The following is a 26,862-nucleotide window of genomic DNA, read 5'->3' on the forward strand; positions in this document are numbered from 1 at the left end:
TTTTGTTTCTTGAACTACCCTGATTCACAGTTCTGGTTTTCATAGAAAGCACAAACATGGTTTTACCACTTCAGTGTGATGACAAAACTATGGTTTTCCTCCAGCAAGTGTCAGGGCAGGGAAAGTAATTGTAGAACAGGCTTCCTCAACCTTGGCTCTCCAGATGTTTTTTGGCCCACAACTCCCATGATCCCTAGCTAGCAGGGCCAGTGGTCAGGGATGATGGGAATTGTAGTCTCAAAACATCTGGAGGGCCAAAGTTGAAGAAGCCTGTTGTAGAGCATGAGCAGAGGACGGAATAATGTGAGAGCTTTAGGCTCCTTCCAGGCTGTATAGCACCAAACCATGGCCTACCATTACATCTAAACAGAGGCACAGAGGAAGTTTTTCTTTCTTTACAAATGATACTTGGCTGCAAACATGGGCTCTATTCAAGTGTTACAGCCGTCACATGGTGATAACTGCATGTGGGGAGAGCAGGGAAATACTAGCTCAACCCCATGCAACTTGGAACCCTGGATAACCATGGTTTAAAACCATAAAGGGAGCCTGTTGCAGACTTTCAACCTCCAATGGCAATGCAACAGGGGGATCAGGACTCCATGATCCCAGCCACGCTCTCTCCACATTGCATGGCTTTTTCAACAGAGCTAAGAAAGGAAGGGATTTTGGTGCACATGGGGGAAGAAGGGAGTCAGACAAAAGCCTGAGGCTCTTTCCAGGCTTGTTCTCTTAGTGCCAAGTATGGCTTGGCATTACGACAGAACTGAGCTGCTGACTTTGTAAGGTGCATGGGCATAACGCCTTGCTGCATGCCAGGGACACTTTCCTTGAGCTTTGTTCTCTCCATGGAAAAGGATTACTGCATTGCTTAAACTAATATATGAATGAAGACTCCTACAGTCTCAAGCAAGCACTTCCTATTGAAGTACAAATATGGGTAATTCTTAGCATGCAGAGTATGCTGCACTAGGGTCTTGTGTTAATGGGATTATTAGCATCCACCCAGTGGAAGGAAGGAACTGGGGCATAAGGTGGTGGAAGCAATCTATAAAGGGACACAGAGGTGAGCTGATTGATCCAACAGCAAATCCTAACAGGTTTCATCTGGGGAGCTCTGCGTATATAAAGGTCCTGTCTAAAACAGAGAAAAATCAAAAGAGAAGTTTACACTTGGAGAAATGCAGAAGTCCCACGGTGTCTAGCCACGGGCAGTTATTCTTTACAGTACCAATGGCACTTCAAATTATACATATAATAAAAATGTAAGATTGTTGTCATGCCGCAGTTTGCTTGTTCACAGTTGGCACTGTGAACTACAGTGTGATGGGTGGGTCTGTTGCTTGCAGAGGAATAGCTAGAACAGGCTGCAGCAGACCACCTGTTCTACTGGTTCCCCTCCCTGCCAGCCCCTGAGCCTTTGACCCTGGAATCCAGATCCTCAGGCCGGTCAGCAACATTACCATTCACCTTCCTCCTCCCTGGCCAGCTTGAAGATCTTCTGCCACCACCATTGATTAGAATGATAAGTTGGCCCAGAAGGAGGAGGAGGAGCATGGGGAGAAGGAAGACAGTCAAAAGCAGCAGCTAGCTAGCCTGATAATCCGCTGCTGCTGCTGCTGCTGCTGCTGCTGCTGCTGCAACCAATTAAGATGAAAAGTCAACCTGAGTAAGGTGGCAGAAGATCCCCAAGCCAGCCACTGCTTTTGGCCCCCTTCTCACATTGCTCCTTCTGCTGGGCAGATTCTTCTTCCTATTTGGCTGCAATGACAGCATGAGGTAGCGAAAGGGAAGGTCTAAGCTGGGGAGGTTAGAAAGTTCTATGGCAGTGGAGAGTGGCAAGCAATGTTAGTGGGAGCCCAGCCCCCAGTTATGCTTAAGCAGAAAATGAAGGGTTCCTGGCCTCTTAAGAGCTTACCATCCAAACGTAGCACTTGGTGAAGACAACAGTGCAAGTGACCTATGGTTTGGGAGGTCAAGGTAGAAAGGGGAAAGGGGGGTGGACAAGAGCAGCAAGGGATCAGAGCACGGCATGTTGGAACTAGGTTGACACACATTTCATACGTATGTACTCTTCCCCCCCCTCCTCTCGTTACAGAAAAAGTGAGCATTTTGTCAACTTTCATCGCACCCTTCAAGTATTTAAGTCCTGGTGCAGCAAATATGGAAGACGAAGACAATTTAAGTAAGCAGTTTCTCTTCTTCATATTGAGGTGAATAGTAGAGCCAATAGGAAGTTCTGTATCATATGTGTATGTGGCTGAGTACAGATTGTTAAAAAACAAAACGCATTTTGGGTAATGCGTGTCATCTAAGAGCCCATCCAAACTACCATTTCAGCCAAGGAGAAAATCAGGACAGAGAATATCAAAGTGATCGCCTCTCCTGGTATGCCCCACAGAGAAACCTACGGTCTGCAAACAATAACATCCTTAAGGTCCCAGGCCTCAGAGAGGTTAGGCTGGCCTCAACTAGAGCCAGGGCCTTCTCGGCTGCGGCTCCAAACTGGTGGAATGCTCTGTCACAAGAGACCAGGGCCCTGCGGGACCTGACATCTTTCCGCAGGGCCTGCAAGACAGAGTTGTTCCGCCAGGCCTTTGGTCAGGGCGCAGCCTGACTCCCTCCTCTGGCAACCTGCACAGAATTTTGCTTAATTGGTTGCCATCAATTTGATTTAATTAATTTTTATAATGAAATATTTTTAGATTTTGTGATCATTTGACTGATTATTTGATTGTTGTTAGCCGCCCTGAGCCCGGCTTCGGCTGGGGAGGGCGGGATATAAATAAAATTTATTATTATTATTATTATTATTATTATTATTATTATTATTATTGTATTGTGTGGTCCTCATGTATCCCTGGTTGCATGGGGCACCCAAGAACAAGGGGTTGTGGTTCTTCATCCTCTTTCCCTATTGGGTTCTCACCTATGGCATCCTGGCATGTTGTCTTTTGGAGTCATCAACATAGTGCTTGTTTACAGAAAGCTTTGCAACTGGGAATCTGACACCTTTCCGTAAACAGACAAATAAGAATTGATAGCTCTATATCTGGCAATAGATAAAACCTAAAAGATTCTTCTTATGGTTATAATGAAACATTTTATGATAAGAGGCTATTCATGATAAAGTTAGAAATTATTGAGGATGATGGGTATGCATAAATTTATACTCATGGGAAGTGTATATATTATATACAGTATTATGTTTGTTTTATAAATTGTATTATATTTATATTATATTTTGGGTGTGCTTATCTCTCTCTGTGTGTAATGATTATTATTTGGAGCATTTGTACCCATGGTTTTTTTCCCCTGCCATAAAGACTCATGGAGTGGCTTACATGTAGTCAATTACAGCCCCAGCTTATTATCTAAGAAAACATGGCACACAAGGGAAAGGGAGGGAAGAGGAAGAAATCCAAGTCAAGCACCCATTCTTAAAGAGTTGTTCTTATAATGCCAGCCGGCAGAGTTCAGAGGTAGGAGGTCCCTGATGGAGCTGGTCTTCCAGGAAAGCTGATTGAATGAGCCCTGTTTCCTATCTCCCACTAATGCGGTCTAATGGAACACATGGATGTGTGTGTATGGAGAGAGAGAGAGAGAGAGAGAGAGAGAAGATAGGATACCTTCAGTTATTCAAATGATATTTTGGGCAACTGCACAGGCCTGTTGGCATAAAAGAAAAGTCTCCAGGAGATGACACCAAATAGCCAACTCCTAGTGGAGGCCAGTTGGGCCTCTGTAACAAGAGAGACAACCAACAGAGAAAGAAAAAGAGAATTGGTAATTGATTTATACACTGTACTTGTCCTGCCACATTCACTGGCAGCAGCGGTATTGACACACAAGCCCATTCTGTTTGGAAGTCTGTGCACATTCTCTTGCTCAAGCCATTCCATTAGCAAAACAAGTGCACTGCTAAGGGGCTAACTTAGCGCTGTAGTGAATTCCTCCTATTAAGTTTCTTTCTTTTTTTTAAGAGGGTGAGAGGCAGGAAATCCAAGACCCAATGCAAAAGAACCAGGACCCTCTGAGCCCCACTAATGATGCCCCCAGTGGAGAAGAGGATGCACAAAACAATTCCCTGCCTGTTCTCCGACACCTGTTTTAATGCATCCAGAACATTGTTGTGCACTCTGCCAGTGATTGCTGGAATATGAGGCTAAGATAAGTCACATTAGATAGAAAGAAAAATTGAATAATGAAGAGAAAGTGGAACCAGGTGGGGAGTGTGTGGCATATTATCATATTCACCAGCCCAGACATTAATTTGTAAGTGTCATCTTACCTTTTTGTTGTAACATGTTGGCGGATTTGGGGAAAGAGGGAGGACGTGCTCCGATCAAACGATGCACTTCTGTTTATTTCAGCATCAGCTGCCAGATGGCTCTTTTTACCAGCTGGAAACTATGAAGGGCTGTCCCCTTAGAAATTATGGGTGAATAAATTTGTCCCTGTGATGTTAGTAATCCCTTTTTCTATTCTGAAGCCTCACACACAAATCCAAGACTCTGTATGCCTAAGGCTGCAACTAACTACACCTTTCCTGGCCAACACTTCCTTCATTATGCAGAGCAGCAACAGGGTGCTCTGATGTGTGCAGGAGAGAGCTTTGTGACTTTCTTATTTGCCCCTCTCATTTCCCTCGGAAGCTCACCTGCTCTGCTATCCAGTCTCCTGGATCTGAAAAAGTGGCAGGTATGAAAGAACCTGTCAGCTGGCTTATCACAAACAGAAGCTGGTAGCTGGGATGCTGGAGTTTGCCCCAGTGTCCAGGGGAGCTGGAGGCTCTGGTCTTTCCTGGTTCTCAAGCAGGCTTCCTCTGCTTCCTCCTGGGACAAGTAGCCTCATGAGGCTAGCTCATCATTTCATGAGCAGCTCTGCAGTTTCTAGCTCCTTCCCACTTCTGCTTTTGTGGGAGTGATGGACAGGTTTTGGGATCCAGTCAAGAGCCCAGGCAACTGGCCTGCAGGATTCTGGTGCTGCAGTTGGCAAGCTGAAGGATCTTCAGGACCAGTAAATTTCTCAGGGTTGGTGGTGATGTTGGTGGTGGTGGGGTCTCAGGTACTTTCACCTTCTGATCAAAGTTAATTGACTTTGGGAACAAAGTGCCCAACAAAAGCGTCCTGACACCCAACAGCTTTTCTCCAAAGAGTTCCCAACCCATGTTTGCAGCCCTATTTATCAATTGCTGATGAACAGCTGGAACTGAATCTGAGAACATGTCTTTGCCACTTGTCATAGATGGTGGTTTGCCAGGGGCTTGTTAAACTTGATACCGTTGTCTTGACTGGGCAATGGTGGGCAGGAGGAACAATGACAGGTGGATATTCCCATTGCCATAAATATGTTCATCTTTGTTATCACAAACTCATGTAGGCCTGCCAGGTGGACAGATATATAGGTTGCATCTTGCCTTGGAAGATGCTTGCATGTGGGCACCTGTGTTCACAACTGCACATTATTCATCTTCAGTGTATGAGTACATATTTAGCGTCCTGGAAGCAGGACCCGAGATCTGCATTTATTCAACTGATCCCAGCAAAAGCTTTTTTTAAAAAAAATAAAACAAAGAAGTCTCATCAGACCCAGCCGCATCTCTGGTAATATGATATAGCTGCTGGGTTGCAGTCCAGTCCTGTCGTGATCATGAGCTTCCAAAGATTGCCTTTCCAGTGAAATTCGTTCTTTCCAACAGTATGTCAAAAAGTGATGGAGGTGAAACCTTTTCCCCTCTGTCCTCAACGTGATGCAGATGGGCAGCAAATAGCCTGCTCTGTGCGAGAAGGGCAAAGAGAAAGAGAGAGCTATTGGCAAGCTGGCAGCACGAAATGAAGGGTCTCTATATTCACCTTTTTGAATCCACAGGCAGCAATCTGACAAAGCCAGTCTGCATTATGAGTGCAGTGAACCTAAATGATTACAGATACTTTCATGGGTGCCCTAAAAGAAGTGTCTGTGGCCCAGGTTTCAGCCTGATAATGATGCGCGAATAGCAGCTGTTTAAGCCGAACAGCCAACACGCAGCTCAGTGCTTCACTATAATACTTCCGAGAACAAAAGCTGTAGGGCAAGGTACTGGCAAAAAAAACCCCGCCCCCCAGCTCCCCCAATGGACTTCTTTGGGACACAGGGAAATTTTGCAAGGACATTTTCACAAGGGAAATACTAAGGATGTCTCTCTTTTTATGCCAGGCCTTCAGGCTGTCATTTCGATTCATGCAACTTGCAGATATACCTTTGAGATCTTCCTTCCGATCCATGCAGCTCCTTCCACTAGATTTCCAAATGCAGGAAATTCACATGCCACCCTTTAACGTGAAAATGTCCTTTTCAGAGCATCTAGCATGATGCTGGGGTTTTGTCTCCTTTCATCAACTAAGACACGCATACAGATATTGTGCCAGTGCTGACTGGTGGTCAGAAAGTAGGTGGAGTAAGAGCCAACAACCAGCAGAAGCAACTCTGGTGGCAATACTGAGACTAAGGAGAAGGGGTCTGACAGGCAGTGTCACCCTCTGGACTGGTTCTGAGTAAGTTGGCAGGCAGGTTGGGGTTGGCTGAGAGCAAAAGGAAGTTGGTGGGGCAGTACCCCAGTCCCCTAATTGACTAGACTCACCTATTGTGCACTCCTGCCAACCTAGCAGTTCGAAAGCACAAAATGCAAGTAAATAAATAGGTACCGCTCTGGCGGGAAGGTAAACGGCGTTTCCGTGCGCTGCTCTGGTTCACCAGAAGCAGCTTAGTCATGCTGGCCACATGACCTGGAAGCTGTCTGCGGACAAATGCCGGCTCCCTTGGCCAATAAAGCGAGATGAGCGCGCAACCCCAGAGTCGGTCATGACTGGACCTAATGGTCAGGGGTCCCTTTACCTTTACCTATTGTGCAGTTTCTTCAAGATTAATATTTGCTTTTCCAGCAGGAATGGTTTTGCAAAAGCTATGGAGAGGCAGAAAAACAGAATTCAATTTTCACATCTTCATGTCATGCATTTTTTACTTCCTGGAATGTAAACAGGAAGTGGAAGGCACGTGTGCTTCCTGTCCACCTACCGACTCCATTCCAGCTTCCTGACATCCGAAAGCAGCTCCTGGAGGTGGAAGTGACTTTATGGAGCCTCTAAGAAACTGCATTTTAAAGCTAAAGAATCTTTGCACTTGCTTCTGAGACTTTTCCTTGTAAGGGTACAAGGGGAGATATCCCGGTGCCATCCTTGGATTTGGGAAGGAATGCACTCCCAAAGTTGTTTGCTAATGACTCTTTGGTTTTGCATCTGTTTTGTTTCTCTGTAAAAAAAAAAAAAAGCAAGTGAGGAAAGGGTACCAATTTGTGATTAGACTGCTAGAATGCAGAGTAACAGGGATGCGGGTGGCGCTGTGGGTTAAACCACAGAGCATAGGACTTGCCGATCAGGAGGTTGGCGGTTCGAATCCCCGCAACGGGGTGAGCTCCCGTTGCTCGGTCCCTGCTCCTGCCAACCTAGTAGTTCGAAAGCACGTCAAAGTGCAAGTAGATAAATAGGTACTGCTCCGGCGGGAAGGTAAACGGCGTTTCCATGCACTGCTCTGGTTCTCCAGAAGTGGCTTAGTCATGCTGGCCACATGACCCAGAAGCTGTAGGCTGGCTCCCTTGGCCAATAAAGCAAGATGAGCGCTGCAACCTCAGAGTCGGCCACGACTGGACCTAATGGTCAGGGGTCCCTTTACCTTTTTATGCAGAGTAACCTATGTTTAGCAAGAACATTCAGGTACAGCTCTCCATTTTCCAAATGCTTGTGTGGGAGAAGTAGTTGTGTGGCAAGGAAGAGTCAGTGGTGGCTGGTGAGCGTTGGAACTGGTAGGGTAAAAGGCAGAAAGACCAACGGAAGATAGAGCCAGAGCCCATGAAATATGGAGCCAGGACCAATGGCAGGCACAGCCAACTAAGACCCGTTTTGTCTCCATCATCCTCTCTGCTGAGTTCTAGAAGGGCAACAATGAGGCTAAGGAGGAGGAAGTTGACAGACAGTGCAACCCCCTGGAGAAGGTTGACCAGTCAGGGTACTAGATGGCCAATGTAGGCTGGTGGAGCCTTAATGAATGAGCTTCCCGTGGGAAGGGAGGTCACAGAGCAGATATCTACTCAGGCATCCAGTTTCCTCACCAATTTTCAGTCCAATGAGACTCTCCTGTATAACAATTCCAAGCTTTGTCCACACTTGCTTGAGATATGTGGAGCAGTGCACCTCATCTCAGATGAGACTGGGCACAGTTTGGTCTGCTAGCATAAGAATGGTTCTCCTTTGCAGGAGGGGATTGGACTAAGTAGCATTCTCATCCTTCTCGACTCTCTGATTCTAAGCCGCTTATTTCATTGCTTAATTCCTCTTATAGTTAGGAAGCTTTTCCTGATGTTAAATCTAAACCTAGGAAGGCTTGTAAATCACAGGACATTCGGGGGGCAAGCTGTGCCTGGGGGCTGGTGCAGCATGTTTAAGCTGCCCCACTTGTGTACGCCCCCATGTGCTGAGCCTTTGGTGCAGCCTGTCGTGTGACGATGCACAATGACATCAGAAAGGGGCAATATTCAGAAGTGAGTAGGGGGCAGGGAAGAACCAATCTCCCAGGGTGTTCTGTTACTGAACTTAAAGCGGTCGTTTTTGAACAAAGAAATTTCAGAAGGAGACACTGGCATGAGATGGCTAAATTGCTTTTTTTCCTCAGGACATTCAGTTCTGTCACCTGTAGCCTGAGTCCACAGAACGGGTTTTTAATCCCAGTACAGTGGTACCTCAGGTTAAGAATTTAATTCATTCTGGAGGTCCATTCTTAACCTGAAGCACCACTTTAGCTAATGGGGCCTCCCGCTGCTGCCGCCGCGCCGCTGCTGCACGATTTCTGTTCTCATCCTGAAGCAAAGTTCTTAAAACGAGGTACTATTTCTGGGTTAGCAGAGTCTGTAACCTGAGGCACCTGTAACCTGAAGCATCTGTAACCCGAGGTACCACTGTAAAGGTGTGGATTAGTTGACAAATGCCAAGATGTTTGTTTTATTGTCTGCCCCAAAGTGATTCCGTACATTTAAGCTTCCATAAATTGTCACATCCTGTTGTATTTCATTTCCCTCTGACCTGAATAAGTACCATTTTTCCCCCTCTACCATTTCTGGTATCAACACCTGACACACTAGGGCAGCTGCTGGAGCCTCAGAGTCCTAGCAGGGCATACGAATGCTGGCACCAGCCCTGGGACCTTCACATCAAGCAGCTAGGTCTGCAAGTTTGCACTTCAATTTTCCCAGTGCCCTGGAGTGATACTGCATCAGGTTCTTTGAGCACTGTGGGAAATAGCTTGGAGGGAAGCTGCCATTGTTAGGAAAGTCTGAGGGTAGCCCATTACATAAGAGGTAGCCACCAGAGGGCACTTGCTTAGGGCCAGGGGTGCCAACTTGAATAAAATATTGTGGGGTCCCAGGTAAGCCCTGGCCCACATAATCGATCACATGACGCAGTGCGCACACACCATTTGAATGGGAATGTTCCTATGGCTGGGGCCCTGCTCAGACTGGAAACAGCTCCATTTCTATAATGCCTGCCAACTGGGGATAGCATTTTATGCATCTGGTGAAGTGCCCTGCGCATAGAAGCTTGTGCTACCATATATTTGTTCATCTTTAGGACTTGCCGATCAGAAGGTCAGCAGTTCAAATCCCCACGATGGGGTGGGCTCCCGTTGCTCAGTCCCTGCTCCTGCCAACCTAGCAGTTCGAAAGCAAGTAGTGCAAGTAGATAAATAGGTACTGCTCTGGCGGGAAGGTAAACGGCGTTTCCGTGCACTGCTCTGGTTCGCCAGAAGCGGCTTAGTCATGCTGGCCACATGACCCGGAAGCTGTACGCCGGCTCCCTCAGCCAATAAAGCGAGATGAGCGCCACAACTCCAGAGTCGTCCATGACTGGACCTAATGGTCGGGGGTCTCTTTACCTTTACTTAAGGCATCACAAAGCTCTGTTGCGGGGGCCACCAATATGGTGCCCATGTGGGTGCACTTCTGCCCACACATGCCTTCTCTGCTGCCAAGAAAATCCCCTCCTCCAGAAATTCCCCCCACCAGAAACGGGCTTGAGAGAAGCATTCTATTATAACCATTAGACTAGGTACGGTGGGTGGGTGAGTTTGTGATGCACATTTGCAAAATGGAGAATATTTTGTAGCAACACACACACCCCTACCTTCCTCTGTTGTTGTTTTGTAAAATGGGTGCATGTTTCTGAAGGACTCCTTATCCTTTGCAAGGGAGGCTACCTGGAATGTGTTGCTTGCAGATATTTATAACGAAGAGATCACCACTCCTTTGTTTTCTTTTCCTCACCCAAAGTTCACGCTGCCTGGCAGCAGAATAACCTTTGAGAGGCACAATAATATCGCTTCAGATGTAGCATGGAGTGTCGGATGGCTGGTTCTTCTGAACCCTTGTGACCCAGAGACAAAGGCAACGTCATTGTTAGTGGCACATTATAAATAGTCCTCAATAGCACTTCATGATCCATGGGTTAACACCACCATGCATAATGACCAAAAACGGGAATTGAATGGGGAGGTGCATGAGTGAGAGAGGGGGGGAGAGAGAAAATAATAGAAAAAGAATAGAGACACCTAGGAGGAATCTTCCTCAGTGACAGAAGAATAATACGAGAGAGCAATAACAGAGGCACCTAAGATGAAATTTCACAAATGCACAGCTAAATACATTTCACTGTTGGCTCAGTCTCCTGCTGCTAAATGAAATAAAACCAAGATGAAGGGACAAAACACTTCTGCAGTCGAACACGAAATGATAGACCTGGTCTATATATCTGGTAAAATGAGATCAAGTCCTGAGTGGTAAAACAAACTGTACCACTTCAGAGGGGAGGGGTCCTTTTAAAAAAATGCTCTCCCACATTAAAATGTTCCCTGCCAGAAGAAACTGGTAAAATAGGGATAAAGAGACTATTGCCTGAACTGGGCTTTTTTTCTGTTTACACAGAGGGGTTTGCTTTGTCTTGTTACAATGTGGAGCAAGTCAGAAAACGATGCTCCCTAACCATTACCTGAAATGGTATAGTTCGTTCTACTACCTCATCTTGCTGAATGCATGGATTCAGCCTTAGTTTTCTTCTGATGTTGAGATTTAGGCATCCAGTTCCTTGTTGTGGAGGCTTATAGTCATATTCTTCTGCTCAGTCTCCAGATAGCAGCAGCACAGTCCAATCTCAGGTGCAGATCAATCAAATCAAATCGATCAACCCCATGTATATTCCTCCTTTCTAAAGAGACTACCCAAGGCAGCTAACAACCACAATAATAGTTTTGAAAAGGCAATAAAACCATTTTAGCCGTCAATAGCAACATTTTGTGTTCGGAAGTCGATAACAAATTAAAACAAATACCTCCTGAAAGTCAGTAATCAGGGAGACGCAAGCATCTCGTGATGGCTATTTTCAACATCCACTGGCAGAGGCAGTTAGCCTCGGAAGGCCAGTTGCTGGGAATACCCCTTACCTTCCTGTAACATGAGGTTGCAGAACGGGGCCAGCCTGCCGCCATGGAAGCCTCAACATTTGGTCTTCCAGCTGGAGGGAGACGTAACAGCCCTCTCCCTCTGCTGGAAAAAGTTTGAATCAAGCCCGTCTGCCAGATTGACCAATTGCAGGCGGGCCTAGGGGGTTGAGGTGAATCTGTCTGGGTCCCCATGAGTACTTTATTCAGGTCTGCTCCCTGGGGATAAAAGTGGGTTAGCCTCATGCATGGACACCTGGTTGGCCACTGCTGGACAAGATGGACCATTGGCCTCGTCCCAACAGGTCCTTTTCATGTTCTTATAAGAGCATACCCCATTTTTTCACATGAGATCATGCAATCTCGCCCAGGAAAATGAGCTTTCTTTGGGGCTTCAATCTCACACAGGTCACGTGACTTGCAGGGGAGCATGGTCCTGGAAGACTCGTGCCCCAGTTTTTCACTTCAACATGTTGGAGGGGATGTAAGAGGTGTTTGCACATTGGGACTGCATGCAGTTATTGCAGGAGGAATTGTGATGTGTTTGCTGCCTGCAACCCATGGCTTTTGTTTACACATGATAGTAAACAGCACATGGCTACACGTCATTGCACCATTCACAAGTCATTTTGCAAGGCCTGATTCTGTGGGCTGATTTAAACCCTACAAAATGCCTTATAAATAGTAAACAGCAAGTTTGGGCAGATCTTTCTACAAGGGGATATTACTCTGCAGAGATTTGAAGCAAGAGCAGTGAGAAAACTTTCCAATCTCAAAGGGAATTATTTACTTTACATTATCAGAACTGGTTACTCTGTGTGTTCATGAATGCATGTGGAGGCCTAAGAATACTTTTTTATGTTCACAAAGCCATGCAACCAGCGTCATGAAAGTAAGTTGGGGGGAACAGAGTCTGGAAAAGGCAATATGAATTATAAATACAAATAACCCCCTGTGTTTTCTTATTCAGTGGTGCAGAATCAATACAAATTATTTTCAAACCTGAACAGAGTGTGAAACAAGAGCTATCTTTCTCTCCATGCTTTCCAGCTTCAATATCATTATGTACGATAATTGAGTCTGTAAAAACCTATTAGATGAAGAGAGGGGAGAGGTATGAATTTCAGGACCTGCCCTGCTTTCCTGTAGACAAATATGTCTGGGAACAAAATAGGTTGCATCCATGTGTGTGTGTGTGGTTGGTGGAGGACTGTGTGTTTAAAGTTAGTGTAGAAAGAAATACATCATCCCTGTGAAGGTATATTGGGTTGGTTGTTCTTCGTTTTTTAAGCAGTGCATTTTCCAAATCAGCCCCAAAGGCCAGGAGATTCAAAGTTAATAAATTCAGAGTTAGCGCGGTATAGTAGGAAGAACTAGGAAAATCCAGGTTCAAATCACACTAAAGCAGCCTTCGCCAACCCGATGCCCTCTAGATGTTTTGGACTCCATCTACCATCAATCGTGGTCATCCCAGACCTAAACATCTAGACGACGCCACATTGGAGACAACTGCACTGAAGCATGGAGGTCATTAGGTGACCATGTGGAGTGATTTAAAAGGCTGCAGTGTGAAGTCTGTAAGAACACAAGAGCCTGTTGGATCAAAGCAAAGGCCTGCCCAGTCCAGAATCCTCCTTCCTGCAGTAGTCTATCAGATTCCTATAGGAAGCCCACAAGCAAGATGTGAAAGCATCAGCCCTCACCCACTGTTGTTTCCAAGCAACTGGTACTCAGAGGAGTCTAATAGCCTTATTTTCATAGCCACTTAATAGTCTTATCTTACCATGTGGTATCATGTGGTAGTGACTTCCATAGTTTAACTATGGGAGCATAGTTCAGTTGGTAGAGCATGAGACTCTTAATCTCAGGGTCATGGGTTCAAGCCCCATGTTGGGCAAAAGATTCTTGCATTGCAGTGGGCTGTACTAAATGATTTTCAGGGTCCCTTCCAACTCTATATGATTCTATGACAGGCATTCCCAAACTTGGCCCTTCAGATGTTTTGGGACTACAACTCCCATCATCCCTAACTAACAGGACTAGTGGTCAAGGATGATGGGAATTGTAGTCCCAAAACATCTGGAGGGCCGAATTTGGGGATGCCTGTTCTATGACAACTATGTGCTATGTGAAGGAGTCCTTCCTTTTGTCTGACCTGAATATCCCACCAGCTTCTCTAGATGGCTCCAAGATTTAGCACTAGATGGCTCCAAGATTTCCCTCCCAAGAGAGGGAGGGAAAATATCTCTCGTCACTTTTCTCCACTCCACATAGCCAGATCATAAGCTATTCAACTGGGATTTTGTCATGTTGATCATTTTTTTTAAAATGGGGAAGAGGAGTCGTAATCAAGTAGCTATAATAAAGATGGAAATCCTCACCAACTCCCCAAATGAGGTCTTCCTATATCGATTCATAAATATATTGGTGAAATGTCTTTTTCACACTCTTATTCTTTAATTTCACAAAGACACCAATAATGTTGGCGGACTTTCTCTTTCCTTTTTCAAACAGGTACGAGCAGTGCAGAAGTAAAGGAGAATCGTAACATTGGCAACCTAGAAGATCATCCAATCACCTCTAACGAAAGGTCAAGGGTGGGCGCTTCCAGTATCAAAAGGAAAAGGCCTCTCGAAGAGGGCAACAATGGACATTTCTGCAAACTCCAGCTCATCTGGAAGAAAGTCTCATGGTCAGTAACGCCAAAGAACGCCCTGGTTCAACTACATGAACTTAAGCCAGGTTTACAGTATAAAATGGTCTCCCAGACAGGCCCTGTCCACGCACCGGTATTTGCAGTTGCCGTGGAAGTAAATGGGCTGACATTTGAAGGCACCGGACCAACGAAAAAGAAGGCCAAAATGAGGGCTGCAGAACTTGCCCTCAAGTCTTTTGTTCAGTTCCCCAACGCATGTCAAGCTCACTTTGCCATGGGGAATTGTTTCAACCCTTCCACAGACTTTACGTCGGACCAGGCGGACTTTCCAGACACTCTGTTCAAGGAGTTTGAACCATCGACACACAGTAAGGACTTCTCGGTCTACAACCCAGTTAATAACGAACTGCTTTCTACAGCCTATCGGCACGGGAGGTTGCTATACCACACCTTGGACTTAATGGGCCACACCAAACAAAACAAGCGCAAGATGGCGTCCGCCGCTGAGAGCGAAAAGAACCCAGTGGTGTTGCTCAATGAGTTGCGGTCAGGACTGAGGTACGTCTGCCTTTCGGAGACTGTGGAGAAGCAGCACATCAAGAGTTTTGTGATGGCTGTAAGAGTGGATGGGAGAACATTTGAAGGCTCGGGACGTAGCAAGAAGCTGGCTAAAGGTCAAGCAGCACAGGCTGCGCTACAGGCCCTCTTTAACATTCGGCTGCCCAGTCACATTCCCGGCAGGAGTAAATGTAATCATTTGCCACAGGTGAGAACTCTCAGGTAGCCACCGCCCAGCTGAAGGAGTTCTTTGAGATTAATGTGATTTGTTGTTCTAGCCCTATATGGTGACTTTATCAGAATGCTCTCCTCACCGTGAAGTAAGTAAAACCCATCTTCTCGCAGAAGCCGCACACAAAGACCTTTGCATATGCTTCCATTATTACATCATTAAGAGCCATAATATGGCTTATTTTCTAAAGAGGTAGCAGAGAGTACAGAAATTTGAAGGACCGTCAATATTTCCAGCACAGATTGTAACACAACTGCATGTAATGAAGGCAGAGATCTGCTTCTTTTTCTTCTTCTGTTTTCGTTGTTGTCAGGGTGTAGTGTTTCTTAAGGGAATAACCAAAAGTAGCATTATGATATGGCGCCCTTGTTTCTTATTCTATCAAGTTGTGTTTAGAGATAAAGGGGACATCATTCTTAAAAATAACCCGTGGTGCACAACATGCCTCTCCCTGCCATGATCTCATCCCCAGACAATTCTGCTTCTGGCAAAGCTTAAAGATCTTTGTGTGTGGTTGTCAAATGTCTGACTGAGAGAAAGGAAAATATCTCTACAGTGTCTTGCTGATTATATGTTTTATGTGGACCGACACATATAAAAAAAGCAAAAATATACAGCAGACGTTTATGACTGCTGAATCACAGATAACAAGCTGAACAGGCTTCTGTTCTCACATTTGGGAAATGCTGCTAGTTTCAAGGAGTCGCGTGTTTTCCAGATAGTAATGTGAAATATATATGTCTTGATTGGTTAGAAGGCTGTAGAAAGATTTAGTAGGCCTGGATGTCGTTGCCTCCCTTCTCTGTTCAATGTGACCCACAGTTTTGTCTGGAATAAGCTCTCATTTCTGCCATGTCTTATTGTACTTTGGCCAGATTTTCCATACAACTGGGATTTCCTTTGTTTTCCTTCACCACCTCCGTATGGGCTGTCTCTGAAGTCTTTCTCGTTTATTGCTGTTGGTTGTTCTTGCATATTTTCAGAACAGGATTGTAAGTTGGCACTTCAAGAGTTAAAACTGGGGTTTGGAATCCATACCTTAACCCCCAAAAATCATTTTCTTAAGAGAGAACTATACAGTCACTTGCTGCTGTGCATGATGAGATCAGTGTGTTGTGGAGAGGGGTTGTGTGGTGAGCAGTTTTGCCTTGCAGATAGGAATGTAAAGAGGCAGCAATTTCCACCCCTTCATCTGTTCATCACAGTCAACACTGTTTTCGTTCTGCTACAATTCAGCTTCCACTAAAACTTGTTATTTGTCTTGCTGCCCATGATGGTGGAAATCATTGGTGGAAGGGAAACGTCAAAAGCAATGCACAAAATTATGTAATTCTTTACATAAAATTTGTGGACTTAGAAAACCCCAAACAATAGCAAATACTGCTCATATTCACTTGTGTGGTTTCTGTTCCTGACCTCAGGTGAACTTGCAAATTTCTGTTCCCATTTGTGTTTGTGGCAGAATTCTCTGACATCTCTAACTCCAGGTCACCTCTTCTTTGCCTGGTGTGCTGTTAATGTGCATTTTCTTTTCTTTTTGCCTCACTCTCATGATGGTAAAGCAAATGGGCCGTCTTGAGAGTCCAGTCCCCTTTGTACATTTGTTCTGCTTTTAAATATATTGAACAAACTGCGGACTCACACATGTGTGGGCTGTAGGCATGCCTGGTTTTGAACAAGGATGCTGGGTATTTTCTGTCCTGTTTCCCAGCACAGAGATCAAGGCTCATCAAATAACCATGTGGAGCTGAGCAGTCAAATAAAACAGTCCCCACACCTCAGTTTTTGAACTGGGGCTGGGGGAGAGTGAACAACAGCTAGGGCAAAGGCAGAAGCATTCACATGAAGGGCTTTGGCTTAAGGCAATATGAGCAAAGTGCCATCGGCGGACCTAAGACACATGCAAGCATTGTGAGATACAGCAAGGGCAGAACTCAGTGGCTGTGCTTTTACAGTGCTTAAGGTAAAGGTAAATAAGTTAGAGTGCACACAATCGGGACACAGGCCTAGACTGGGAATATTGTTTATGAATGAAACTTTCTTGTGGAGCTACTCTTGCTTCAGCAGGTGCAAAATGCTTGACTTTTGATGGGGGCAGATGACCACGAGCACATAACCCTGGTGCTTAAAAGCTTGCACCAGCTGCCCATATATCACTGGGCCATGTTCAAGACTCCGGTATTAATTTACAAGGTCCTTATAGGGCCTTGGGTCCAGGATAACCTAAAGACCACCTGGCCCCTTATATCCTGGCCCAATCACTGAGATCTTGGGGGGGGAGCCCCTGTTAGTATTTCCCCATGGCTCAGATGCAGAGGTCCACCTCCGAGGGCCTTCTGGCAGTTCCCTCACTACGAGAAGTGAAGTTACAGGGAACCAGGCAGAGGGGCTTCTTGGTAGTGGCACCCGCTCTGTGGAACACCCTCCCATCAGGTGTCAAGGAAATAAAACAACTGCCTGACTTTTAGAAGACAACTGAAGGCAGCCCTGCTTAGGGAAGTTTTTAATGTCTGGTGCTTTGCTATGTTTTTATATGTATTGGAAGCCGCCCAGAGTGACTGGGGCAAGCCAGCCAAATGGGCGGTGTATAAATAGTAACATTTTCATTTATTAATTTATTTCATAAAATTTATACACTGCTTGATTGTAAAGAATCTAATCGGGTTACAAAAGGGTAAACAATAAAATTTAGGGGGGGAATTACAGCCCATACTTAAAGGTAAAGGTAAAGGTACCCCTGCCCGAACGGGCCAGTCTTGACAGACTCTGGGGTTTGTGCGCCCATCTCACTCAAGAGGCCGGGGGCCAGCGCTGTCCGGAGACACTTCCGGGTCACGTGGCCAGCGTGACAAAGCTGCATCTGGCGAGCCAGCGCAGCACACGGAACGCCGTTTACCTTCCCGCTGGTAAGCGGTACCTATTTATCTACTTGCACCCGGGGGTGCTTTCGAACTGCTAGGTTGGCAGGCGCTGGGACCGAGCAGCGGGAGCGCACCCCACCGCGGGGATTCGAACCGCCGACCTTTCGATCGGCAAGCCCTAGGCGCTGAGGCTTTTACCCACAGCGCCACCCGCGTCCCACAGCCCATACTTAAAAACTTGCAAAAGTTAAATTACCGAAACACATTAAAATTACCCTAGCTTTCTAAGCATCTGGGTTGTTGTTGTTTAGTCGTTTAGTCGTGTCCGACTCTTCGTGACCCCGTGGACCAGAGCACGCCCTAAATAGGCTAGTTTTTAGCAGCTGCTTGATAGCAATAGACAGGGAATTCCAAAGTGTGCACTTGTTTTATTGCTTCATTTTCTGTGTAGTGTGTTGCTATATACAATGCATTCAAAAATGCTAATGATTAAGCAGTACATAAATGTCTTCGATAACAAACAAATAAACAGACACGTAATAGGCTACCACAATACAAATACAGCAAACAGGTGTTCTGACATATTCAACCGATGGATATGTATACAAAAGAAAATGGGGAGGGTACTCCCTCCCCCCATGTAAATCACACACTACAGTTAAAAACCAGAATCACATCTCACCCACTTACCTAAGGTTTTTGGAACCTGGGTCATGTTTTCCTGGCTGCCAGAACAAATTTTCCTACTTGGATGGTAATGAATATGCCTTTGCCTGCAAGCACGGCATATATCTGGTCTAGGATGGGTCTGTCTGACAGAGACTGGAGGATACAAGTAAGATAATTGTGCCTAGGGTGCTCATACAAGGGGCAGCTTAACAGGCAATGGGAGACATCCTCAATCTCGCCGGACTCACAAATAACAGAGTCTTTGGCAAGCTGGAATGTCATTAAACTTCCCATCCAAGAAAGCAGAGGGCATATACTGGAGACGCAAGGCTGTAGATGGTTTTCTTCAAGAAGCAACAGTAAGGATTATAAAATAATTCTCCAGGCCAAATGTCATTCTGTATAATGGATACCGATAAGAATAAGACATTTGTGCAACTGAATACAAATCACTTAGAATGGAGGTGAATTCTCTCCCTAAACATCTGCTTAGCTCTAGTAGAAGAAGAAGGTAAAGCTCCAGTGCTAATCCCATAAACGTGTAGGATACTTCTAACAATATTTGCTCAAAACAATTGGGCTAAACTTTGCAGTTGTACCTGAAAGCATTTTTTGGGCAGGCAGGAGTCATTCTTGAAAACAAGCTTCTGACAATATGAGGCAAGTGCAACATGAGCGCAAGTTTCCATAGAGATTGGTCCAGTTTTCACCCATAAAAGAGGCATAGCAAGAGCTGCCCAAGGGAGGAGAGGCCATGGGATGCTTCCTCATAGCAGGAGCCGCTTGGGACAAATGCTGGCTCATCATCTTCCCTAAACTCAGCGCTGGCAGCACTGACGGGGGAAACAGGGACATCCCAGGATCAAATAAGAAGCCAGGATGGTTTTTGTAGTTCTGGGACTGTTCCTGGAAAAATGGGGCACTTGAAGTTTTGAAATTCTCATAAAGGAATTCTGCACCACTTCCAAAATACAGTGGTACCTCGGGTTAAGAACTTAATTCGTTCTGGAGGTCCGTTCTTAACCTGAAACTGTTCTTAACCTGAGGCTCCACTTTAGCAAATGGGGCCTCCCGCTGCTGCCATACCATCGCCCCACGATTTCTGTTCTCATCCTGAAGCAAAGTTCTTAACCCGAGGTACTATTTCTGGGTTAGCGGAGTCTGTAACCTGAAGCGTCTGTAACCTGAAGTGTCTGTAACCTGGGGTACCACTGTAGATACACTGGTATACCCCCATGTCTCTGTGCCATACATACAACTTTCCTCAGAATTACCTTGGTTGTAGGCAGGGGCGGAGGAAGTGGGGTGCGGTGAGGGCGGTCTGCCCCGGGTGTCACCACTGAGGGGAGGTGGCAAAATGCTGGGCAGCACTCCCCGCGGGGCCTGCAGCGCGCCCGAGCCACATGTCTCTTCCTTCACCACGCTGCCCCAAATGATCCGCCCACCGCCTCCCCCTCAGCTGTAGGGCGGCTGAGTGGGAGGAGGCAAGCAGACTCCTTGGAGGCCCTGTGGAGCGTCCTGCCCCGGCTGCCCCCCCCTGCGGATGGGTGGCCCCACCCCTGGGCGCAGGGTAGGTGCCCAATCGGCTTGCTCCGCTGCTGGTTGTAGGAGTACAAAGGCCCTCTCCCCTCCAGTGGTTTCTAGCCACAGTCTCTAACAGCGCATGCAGAGCATAGTCATGATGGCTAGTGGCTATCAATGGTCTTCTCCTCAATGAATTTGCCTAATCCAGGAACCTCAGCTCAACTACTGCAGTTGTAATCATCAGGAATGGCAAAATAGCATTCAAAGCAACTCCTTCTGGGGGTTTCACACGTTCCTGGTAAATATTCCTGAGACTAAACAACTTGAGACAGAAGAGTGTAGCACTGCATATTTTAGGAGACGGGAAGAGGAAGGAGACTTTACATGTGTTCTGGGTGAGGCCTCACATACACACTCACAATATGCGAATATCATGAAACACAGTTCATCAGTTCCCCGTTCATTTTATCCTGGCAGCAAAAATCGTGCAGAACCAATCGCTGATAAGTGCTAAAGTCAAAAATTGCTGTCCCTCCTCTCAGGTAAAAGAGACAAATGTCAATAAAAATTAGTGGCTTTAATGAAAGCCTTTCATTCTCTCACAGCCTTACCCAATTTTGCATGCATTTTAGCTATCTCACCAGCTTTAAAAGCCCAGGCATCAGTGCTGGAGTGAGTTCTGGTTACCCAGTCCTTTTAAGCCTTAAGGAGACTGATTTCTTCATTTAATTTCTTCTATAGGATTGCCCTAAGTTATAGATTGGTGTGTAGCAATTTTTAATTAAAAGAAATATACAAGCTAGTTTTCATTACCCAGGGTATAAAATTAAGTAAAACAATCCCAGAGCTTTATAAACAAAACCATTGGAATCATTCTAAATGTGCTTCTGTCGTCAGTAATTAAACCTTATGCATTTCCTAAGAGTAAGGCTTAAAAGGCTGACACTGTAAAATCAGCCAGATTTTTCTTAAAGGCACAAACTTTTACAGCCCATCCTGCAATTTCTTGTGGATAAGAGAGCTCCAATGCATTCGTGAAGCTCCTCATCTAAAGACATGGACCATTCATTTCAAGAGAGACAGCTGATCTGTGTGTACAACAGGATTAAAAATCACTTGATCTAGCACTGATTCACTGATATTCAAAGGTATAGTCAGCCTCTGATAGCCTTACCTTCCATCAGTTTACCTTAATAGAAATGATTTGGCAAATGCTAGGAACTTAGTGTCCCAGCAGGGGCCTCTGGGCCTGACATCATAGGCCATCTATGCCTCTGAATATCAGTTGTTGGGTGTTAAAAGAGAGGAGGGGGCTGTTCCCCACAGGCTCTGCTTGTGGGTTTCCCCATAGACATCTGGTTGGCCTTTGAGATGATGGACTAGATGGGCCTTAGTTTGATCCAGCCGAGTTATTATTAGGTCCTTAATCCAACCACAATTAAGCACCATTTATTTTAATGTGAGATGTTTAGAATCCCTCTTTGAAAATTAATGGGACTCATGCATTTCTTACCCTGGCTGGATGATATGCATAGAAGTCACCACCAACTTCTGTTTTTTTGAAAAGGCAGGGAACATAGCTAGACAGATCAGCATTTTTTTTAAAAAAAGCAGAATTGATTCCCTCCCTTTTTAAAAGTTTTTATTTGTTTTTTATTTGTTTGCCTGCCTGGGGCAGGCCACGTCCTCCGAAGAAGAGTTTTGTGTGACTCTAAAGCTTGCATCCATTGTTCCAAAGCACGGCTCAGCTCAAACAAGTCTTGCCTCACTTGAAGATAGTGGGGCCCATTATGGCTCCTGCTAACTTTGACTTATTTCCTCATTTAGAGCAACCTCTCCTCTGCAGGGAGTTGATGGCAAGGATCTGTCCACCAATTGGGTAGTGAATTATTACTGCTCTGAGGCATTATTGTGAGAGGGGCTTGTTCGGAAACATTATTACATCTCGAGCCAAGGAGCAAGGCTATTTATTAGATGAAAGCTTGGAGTCTCGGTCCAGAGTCATCATCTCATAAAGATGTCTTTCAAAGCAGCCACTTTTACAACCATCAGAGACTCCTCGGGTCTTTTTTGTCCAGCTCTGCGAGAAGGTGAGAAGGGGCTGCGCTTCAGAATCCTGCCAGCCCTCATTAAAGCGGCTCTTCGACTTGCACCCCCTCCCCCATATTGTTTATAAAGGCTTCATTATGATCTACTTTACACCAGATTAGAGAGTGTGTCCTGTCCCCCCAGGCAGGGCCATGGGATATGAGTGTGCAGCCTGTATGAATGTCTCTCTCTCTCTCTCTCTCTCTCTCTCTCTCTCTCTCTCTCTCTCTCTCGTTGGGTCCCATGCAAAACTCCTCTGCCGGAGCTGGGCTGCTGCTGGCATCCGTTCCAAAATTGCATTCTTTATCTATTTATGGCTAGCATTCAGTGCACATCAAGGAAGCTTCAAATTTATTCTAACAGCTTTTCATTTCCAGAATGCAGAGCAGCAGGCCGAGCTGAGCTACCACTGAGTTCTGACTCCCTCTTGTGGTGTTCCTGACAAACATGAACATGATGTTTTCATGTTCGCCTCCCTGGGAAAGACTGAAAGCGTAAGACCAAAAAATATATATATCACAACAATGGAACACTCCAGAGTGTTCATGCAGCCGGACAGGGAAATATTCTAGTGTCTCTTTGGTCCTGTGGAGCAGTCAATAAGGGACATTTTAACTGCAGGACTACATCCAGTAATTCTGCAACACTTTCTCATGTTTCACATGCATGAGATGGGCTGAGTTTGCATGAGACTGAAAGCGTCAAACTATCTATTGCTTTAAAAGTATGTTTGAATCCCATGCTTGAAATCCCCAGAAACTTTTCTTTCTGAACAAGCATCTGCATGACAACCACTCTATCCAGATCAGGTCTAAAAGGCTTTAGCACAACCACCGCAAGAACAACCCCAACCACAAAAGCCACTTGTTTCCTGCAAAATCGGAGCTTTGGTAAGAAATACCAGGTTCTGAAGTTGTTTATTTTCTGCAAAATGGGATGTTGAATGAGGAACAAAGTTGGAGTTTGGTAAATATATTGCGGGGTGTGCAGAAAGAAATAGCAATACGGTACTGCTGTTTGAAAGGATGAAGAAAGCGAAAGGTATACTACTCATGGCAACAAAACTATTCTGAGTACAGGTTTCATGTGTTGCCAGTTTTGAGGCACTAGCCAGAAACATTTTATGCAAAGAGCCCTTGACCCCTAGGAATTGGTTCCTATGCTTGTGGCTCTCAAGGAACCCTGATGTGTGGCTTAATCCTTCAGGGGCTATAGACCAAGATCCTGGAGATAAAGTACCGTACTTGGGGAACAGGGCTGCCAAGATGGAGGGTTCAACCTTGTGTTCCTTTGTGACTTTAATTTGTACCCCCATCTCCTGACTTTAAACATTATTAGGCCAGATGTGCATTGAAAGGCAAGGGGCTGCTAATGACAAACATCATTCGAACTTCACAGCAGCAAGGCTTGGTGTAAAAAAAACCCCACTTGTGCCACACATCTGACACAACATAATCAGCCATCATGAGAGTATGCCTGGGGCTTTTCAAACATTATCTATTTTCTGTATGCAAAGATGTCTGCCGCCCTCACTGTAAGAGAGAAAGGGTTTTTTATATACATAAAAAGTGTGGGTTGCACTTACTGAGATGCAGGAAGCTGACAGAGTATTTATGGCATAGCTCAAACACAGTTGCTATTTATTCGACACTTCATCCCTAACCGTTCCGACGGAGCACAAAACCATAACAAATAAATACACAATAGCAGAAATTACGTAGCTAAACACGGATTATCTGCAAGTTACCTGTTGCCTGCAATCCTCTCTTTCCTATTCGTTGAACTGCTGTGATGTCACAGAACTCAGAGGGCAGCAAACACGCACACAGTCTCGCACCCAGGTCTTGATGAGGATCATACCTGCTTAGCTTCTAGGGGCAAAATGTGGTTTCTCTGGGCATGTAGTTTCCTTTCTGTCAGTGTTGGGTTTTTTCCTGTAGCATTGGTGTCCTAGGTAGAGATCATTTCTCCTTAAGTAGCAGAATGGTAGATTTGCAGAAGTTCCATAAATCAAAATCACAGTGTTCCTGTGTTGTCATAGAAACTCCAATCAGGAAAAAAAAGAAGACGGGCTGATTTTGGGAATGTGTGCATTAATGATAATAACAGTCGTGGGAAGGAGATGCCCCCTGTATTTACAGGGTAAAACCTCCGGCTACATACTTTACATGTAGCTGTGCTTTGATGGAAATTAACACAGAAAGATATAGATACTGCTGTCATCATGTACTGTAGAGCAATGATGGGAGATAAATGAGTACCATTCCTCCAGCCCCCTTCCAAAAAGAAAAGGGGGGGGAAGCCTGACAGACCCAAGTGCATAAATTCACCTCTTTAAATTTTGCATTCATAAAAAAGAAAGAGGGAGAGCTCAGTAAAATATCTGTCAGATTTACTAGGTGCCTTTGATGTTGCTGTTCTGAAATATTCTCTTCCGCAGACATGGAAGAGGAGGGGAAAGGATGTAAGTTTTTGTGCTCTTTTTTTAAAAAAAGAATAAAAGACACAAGAACATTCTTGTTGATGCAGCTACGGGTTGATGGTCCATGTACAGGCCAGAGCAAAATATTAAGTCCATCCGATCCCTTTCATATTTCAGAAAAGCTAGAAAACAAGGGAGGAGTTAAACCTTGAGTTCTGCAAAGAGCAGAGCAGCACCTTAGGGAGGATTGTTGTTGAAATCAAGTCAAAACGGAGCAGAAAATGAACATCAGGATGCTATGCTCACCTATCCGGGGTGAATACAAAGGATCAATTAAGTAAGCATGCAATAGCGACCGGTTCGCAAGATAAACACCAGTGGCACCAGACTGATCAGCAGGGAAGAAACGAAACGTCGCAGAGGCAAGCCGAAAAGAGGCTCCCCTTGTGCCTTTGACAGAAATTGATCCGAGTAAATTAAACACTTGTTCTGCAGTGCTTGAAGTTACTGGGGAGGGGGTGGGAATATAAGGCGTCACCAATATCGGAAGCTATGCTCCTCTGTTGCTGTTTTAATCGGTTTCGGAAAAGGCGTGCAATGGTGAAGCTTGCAGACCTTAAGGCAAAGTTGGTAGTTTTTCTGAGGGATTTGAGATCTAGCCACTGGGTGGGATAGAAACAGTGCAGGAAGGATGGGCAATTTGGTGAAAACTGGGTGTTTTGTTTCCTCTTCCAATAATGTGAAGAAGACTTGCAGGGGACACCAGCAGCTCAGGATAACTTTCAGTAATTCCAAGGCTGGAGATTCGTGCTGTGGGGTCTGAAGTTCTCTGCGCAAAGTACAATTGTTCCCCAGGCTCCCCTGAATTGGTACAGGAACTCCCAGTGTTCTCATCATTCCTGGTCCTCTGACTCTCCCTGGTACCTTGTACCTCCCACCCTCAGGAGCTGATGTTGGCTCTAAGGACTGATCATCTGCACTCTCCACTAAAACCACCAGGAGCCCATCAGGTATACAGAGGTCTGTGGCCTGAAAGGAGCTACTTTGAGGTGGCTACTAATGCCAGGAGCTTCAAGAGTCTTGCTTAGATACAATAGAAATCAATGAGCTTTAGTTTAAAACATAGGAAGCTGCCATTTATTGTCTATGCTGGCAGGATTTCAGGCAGGAGCCTTTCCCAGCCCTGCGTGGAGATGCTAGGGATTAAACCTGGGCCAAAACCTGTGTTCTACCACAGGCAGAGCACATGTTATGAGCTACAGTCTTTCCCCAACGATCTCAATGTTGCAACTAAGATGCCACTGACTTCAGTGCCATTCAGCCAGAGCTAAACCACCACCCCCCAATCCTTTTCTATTGCACATTCATAATGGTTTGTGCTCTTGATGCTACTGGAGTGGTCACACACTATCCGGCTTTTTATTTGGTTTGGTTTGGTTTTTTGTATTTCTATGCCACTTTCCATTTAAATGAAACCCAAAAGCATCTCACAAACGATAACAGTAACACAACGGACCATCATAAGCACAGTATGTATCGTAAGATATAATTAACAAACCATCCAGCAACTAAAAAATAAACTGAACATCACCATTAAAGCATAAGTCATTTTACAGTGGTACCTCGGGTTAAGAACTTAATTCGTTCCGGAGGTCCGTTCTTAACCTGAAACTGTTCTTAACCTGAAGCACCACTTTAGCTAAGGGGGCCTCCCGCTGCTGCTGCGCCGCCGGAGCACGATTTCTGTTCTCATCCTGAAGCAAAGTTCTTAACCCAAGGTACTCTTTCTGGGTTAGCGGAATCTGTAACCTGAAGTGTATGTAGCCTGAGGATATGTAACCCAAGGCACCACTGTGTTTGATTAGCAAACCAATGAGACATTTATAACCCATAGAACAATATTTCAATACTGTTTGAACCTGCAAATGACTTGGGGTGGCCACACTGCTTCATTTGCAACCAGTGCATATCCTGTAACTTCCTGCTGGAACCCTGTAACTTTTTATACCACATATGTTCTGGTTAATTTTTGCCCTGCTTCTGTTGCGCTATAGCCCCTCTGGGCAGCAATAATGTGGTTGCATTGGGGAAGTATCACAGAAGTAGAATAGCTCAGTTGGTTAGAGCATGGTGCGGATAACGCCAAGGTTGCGGGTTCGATCCTCATATGGGACAGCTGCATATTCCTGCCTTGCAGGGGGTTGGACTAGATGATGCCTTCCAGCTCAATGATTCTGTTATTCTAAATCCACCAGCAAAGCGCTCCTATTGGGTGCAGAATGTTGCAGAATGCGCCTGCAATAAAACATCTGTCTGGAGAGGGACCAACCTT

The 26,862-nt window shown here is 45.4% G+C and overlaps 1 protein-coding gene across 6 annotated transcripts in view; it reads left to right on the forward strand.

The window, feature by feature from the left end:
- ADARB2 (adenosine deaminase RNA specific B2 (inactive)) overlaps positions 1–26,862 on the forward strand; it is a 367,260-nt gene that overhangs the window by 247,651 nt on the left and 92,747 nt on the right. For 4 of the 6 annotated variants that reach the window (XM_082192280.1, XM_082192281.1, XM_082192284.1 and 1 more), the window contains 2 exons: positions 2,099–2,185; positions 14,035–14,942. In XM_082192280.1, coding sequence (XP_082048406.1) covers positions 2,099–2,185; positions 14,035–14,942 — 995 coding nt within the window. The remainder of the gene's footprint in view (positions 1–2,098; positions 2,186–14,034; positions 14,943–26,862) is intronic. The other 2 variants (XM_082192283.1, XM_082192285.1) reach the window with 1 other exon arrangement.

This window comes from Podarcis vaucheri (assembly GCF_965113315.1).
Source record: "Podarcis vaucheri genome assembly, chromosome: 12".
NCBI classification, from domain to species: Eukaryota; Metazoa; Chordata; class Lepidosauria; order Squamata; family Lacertidae; genus Podarcis; species Podarcis vaucheri.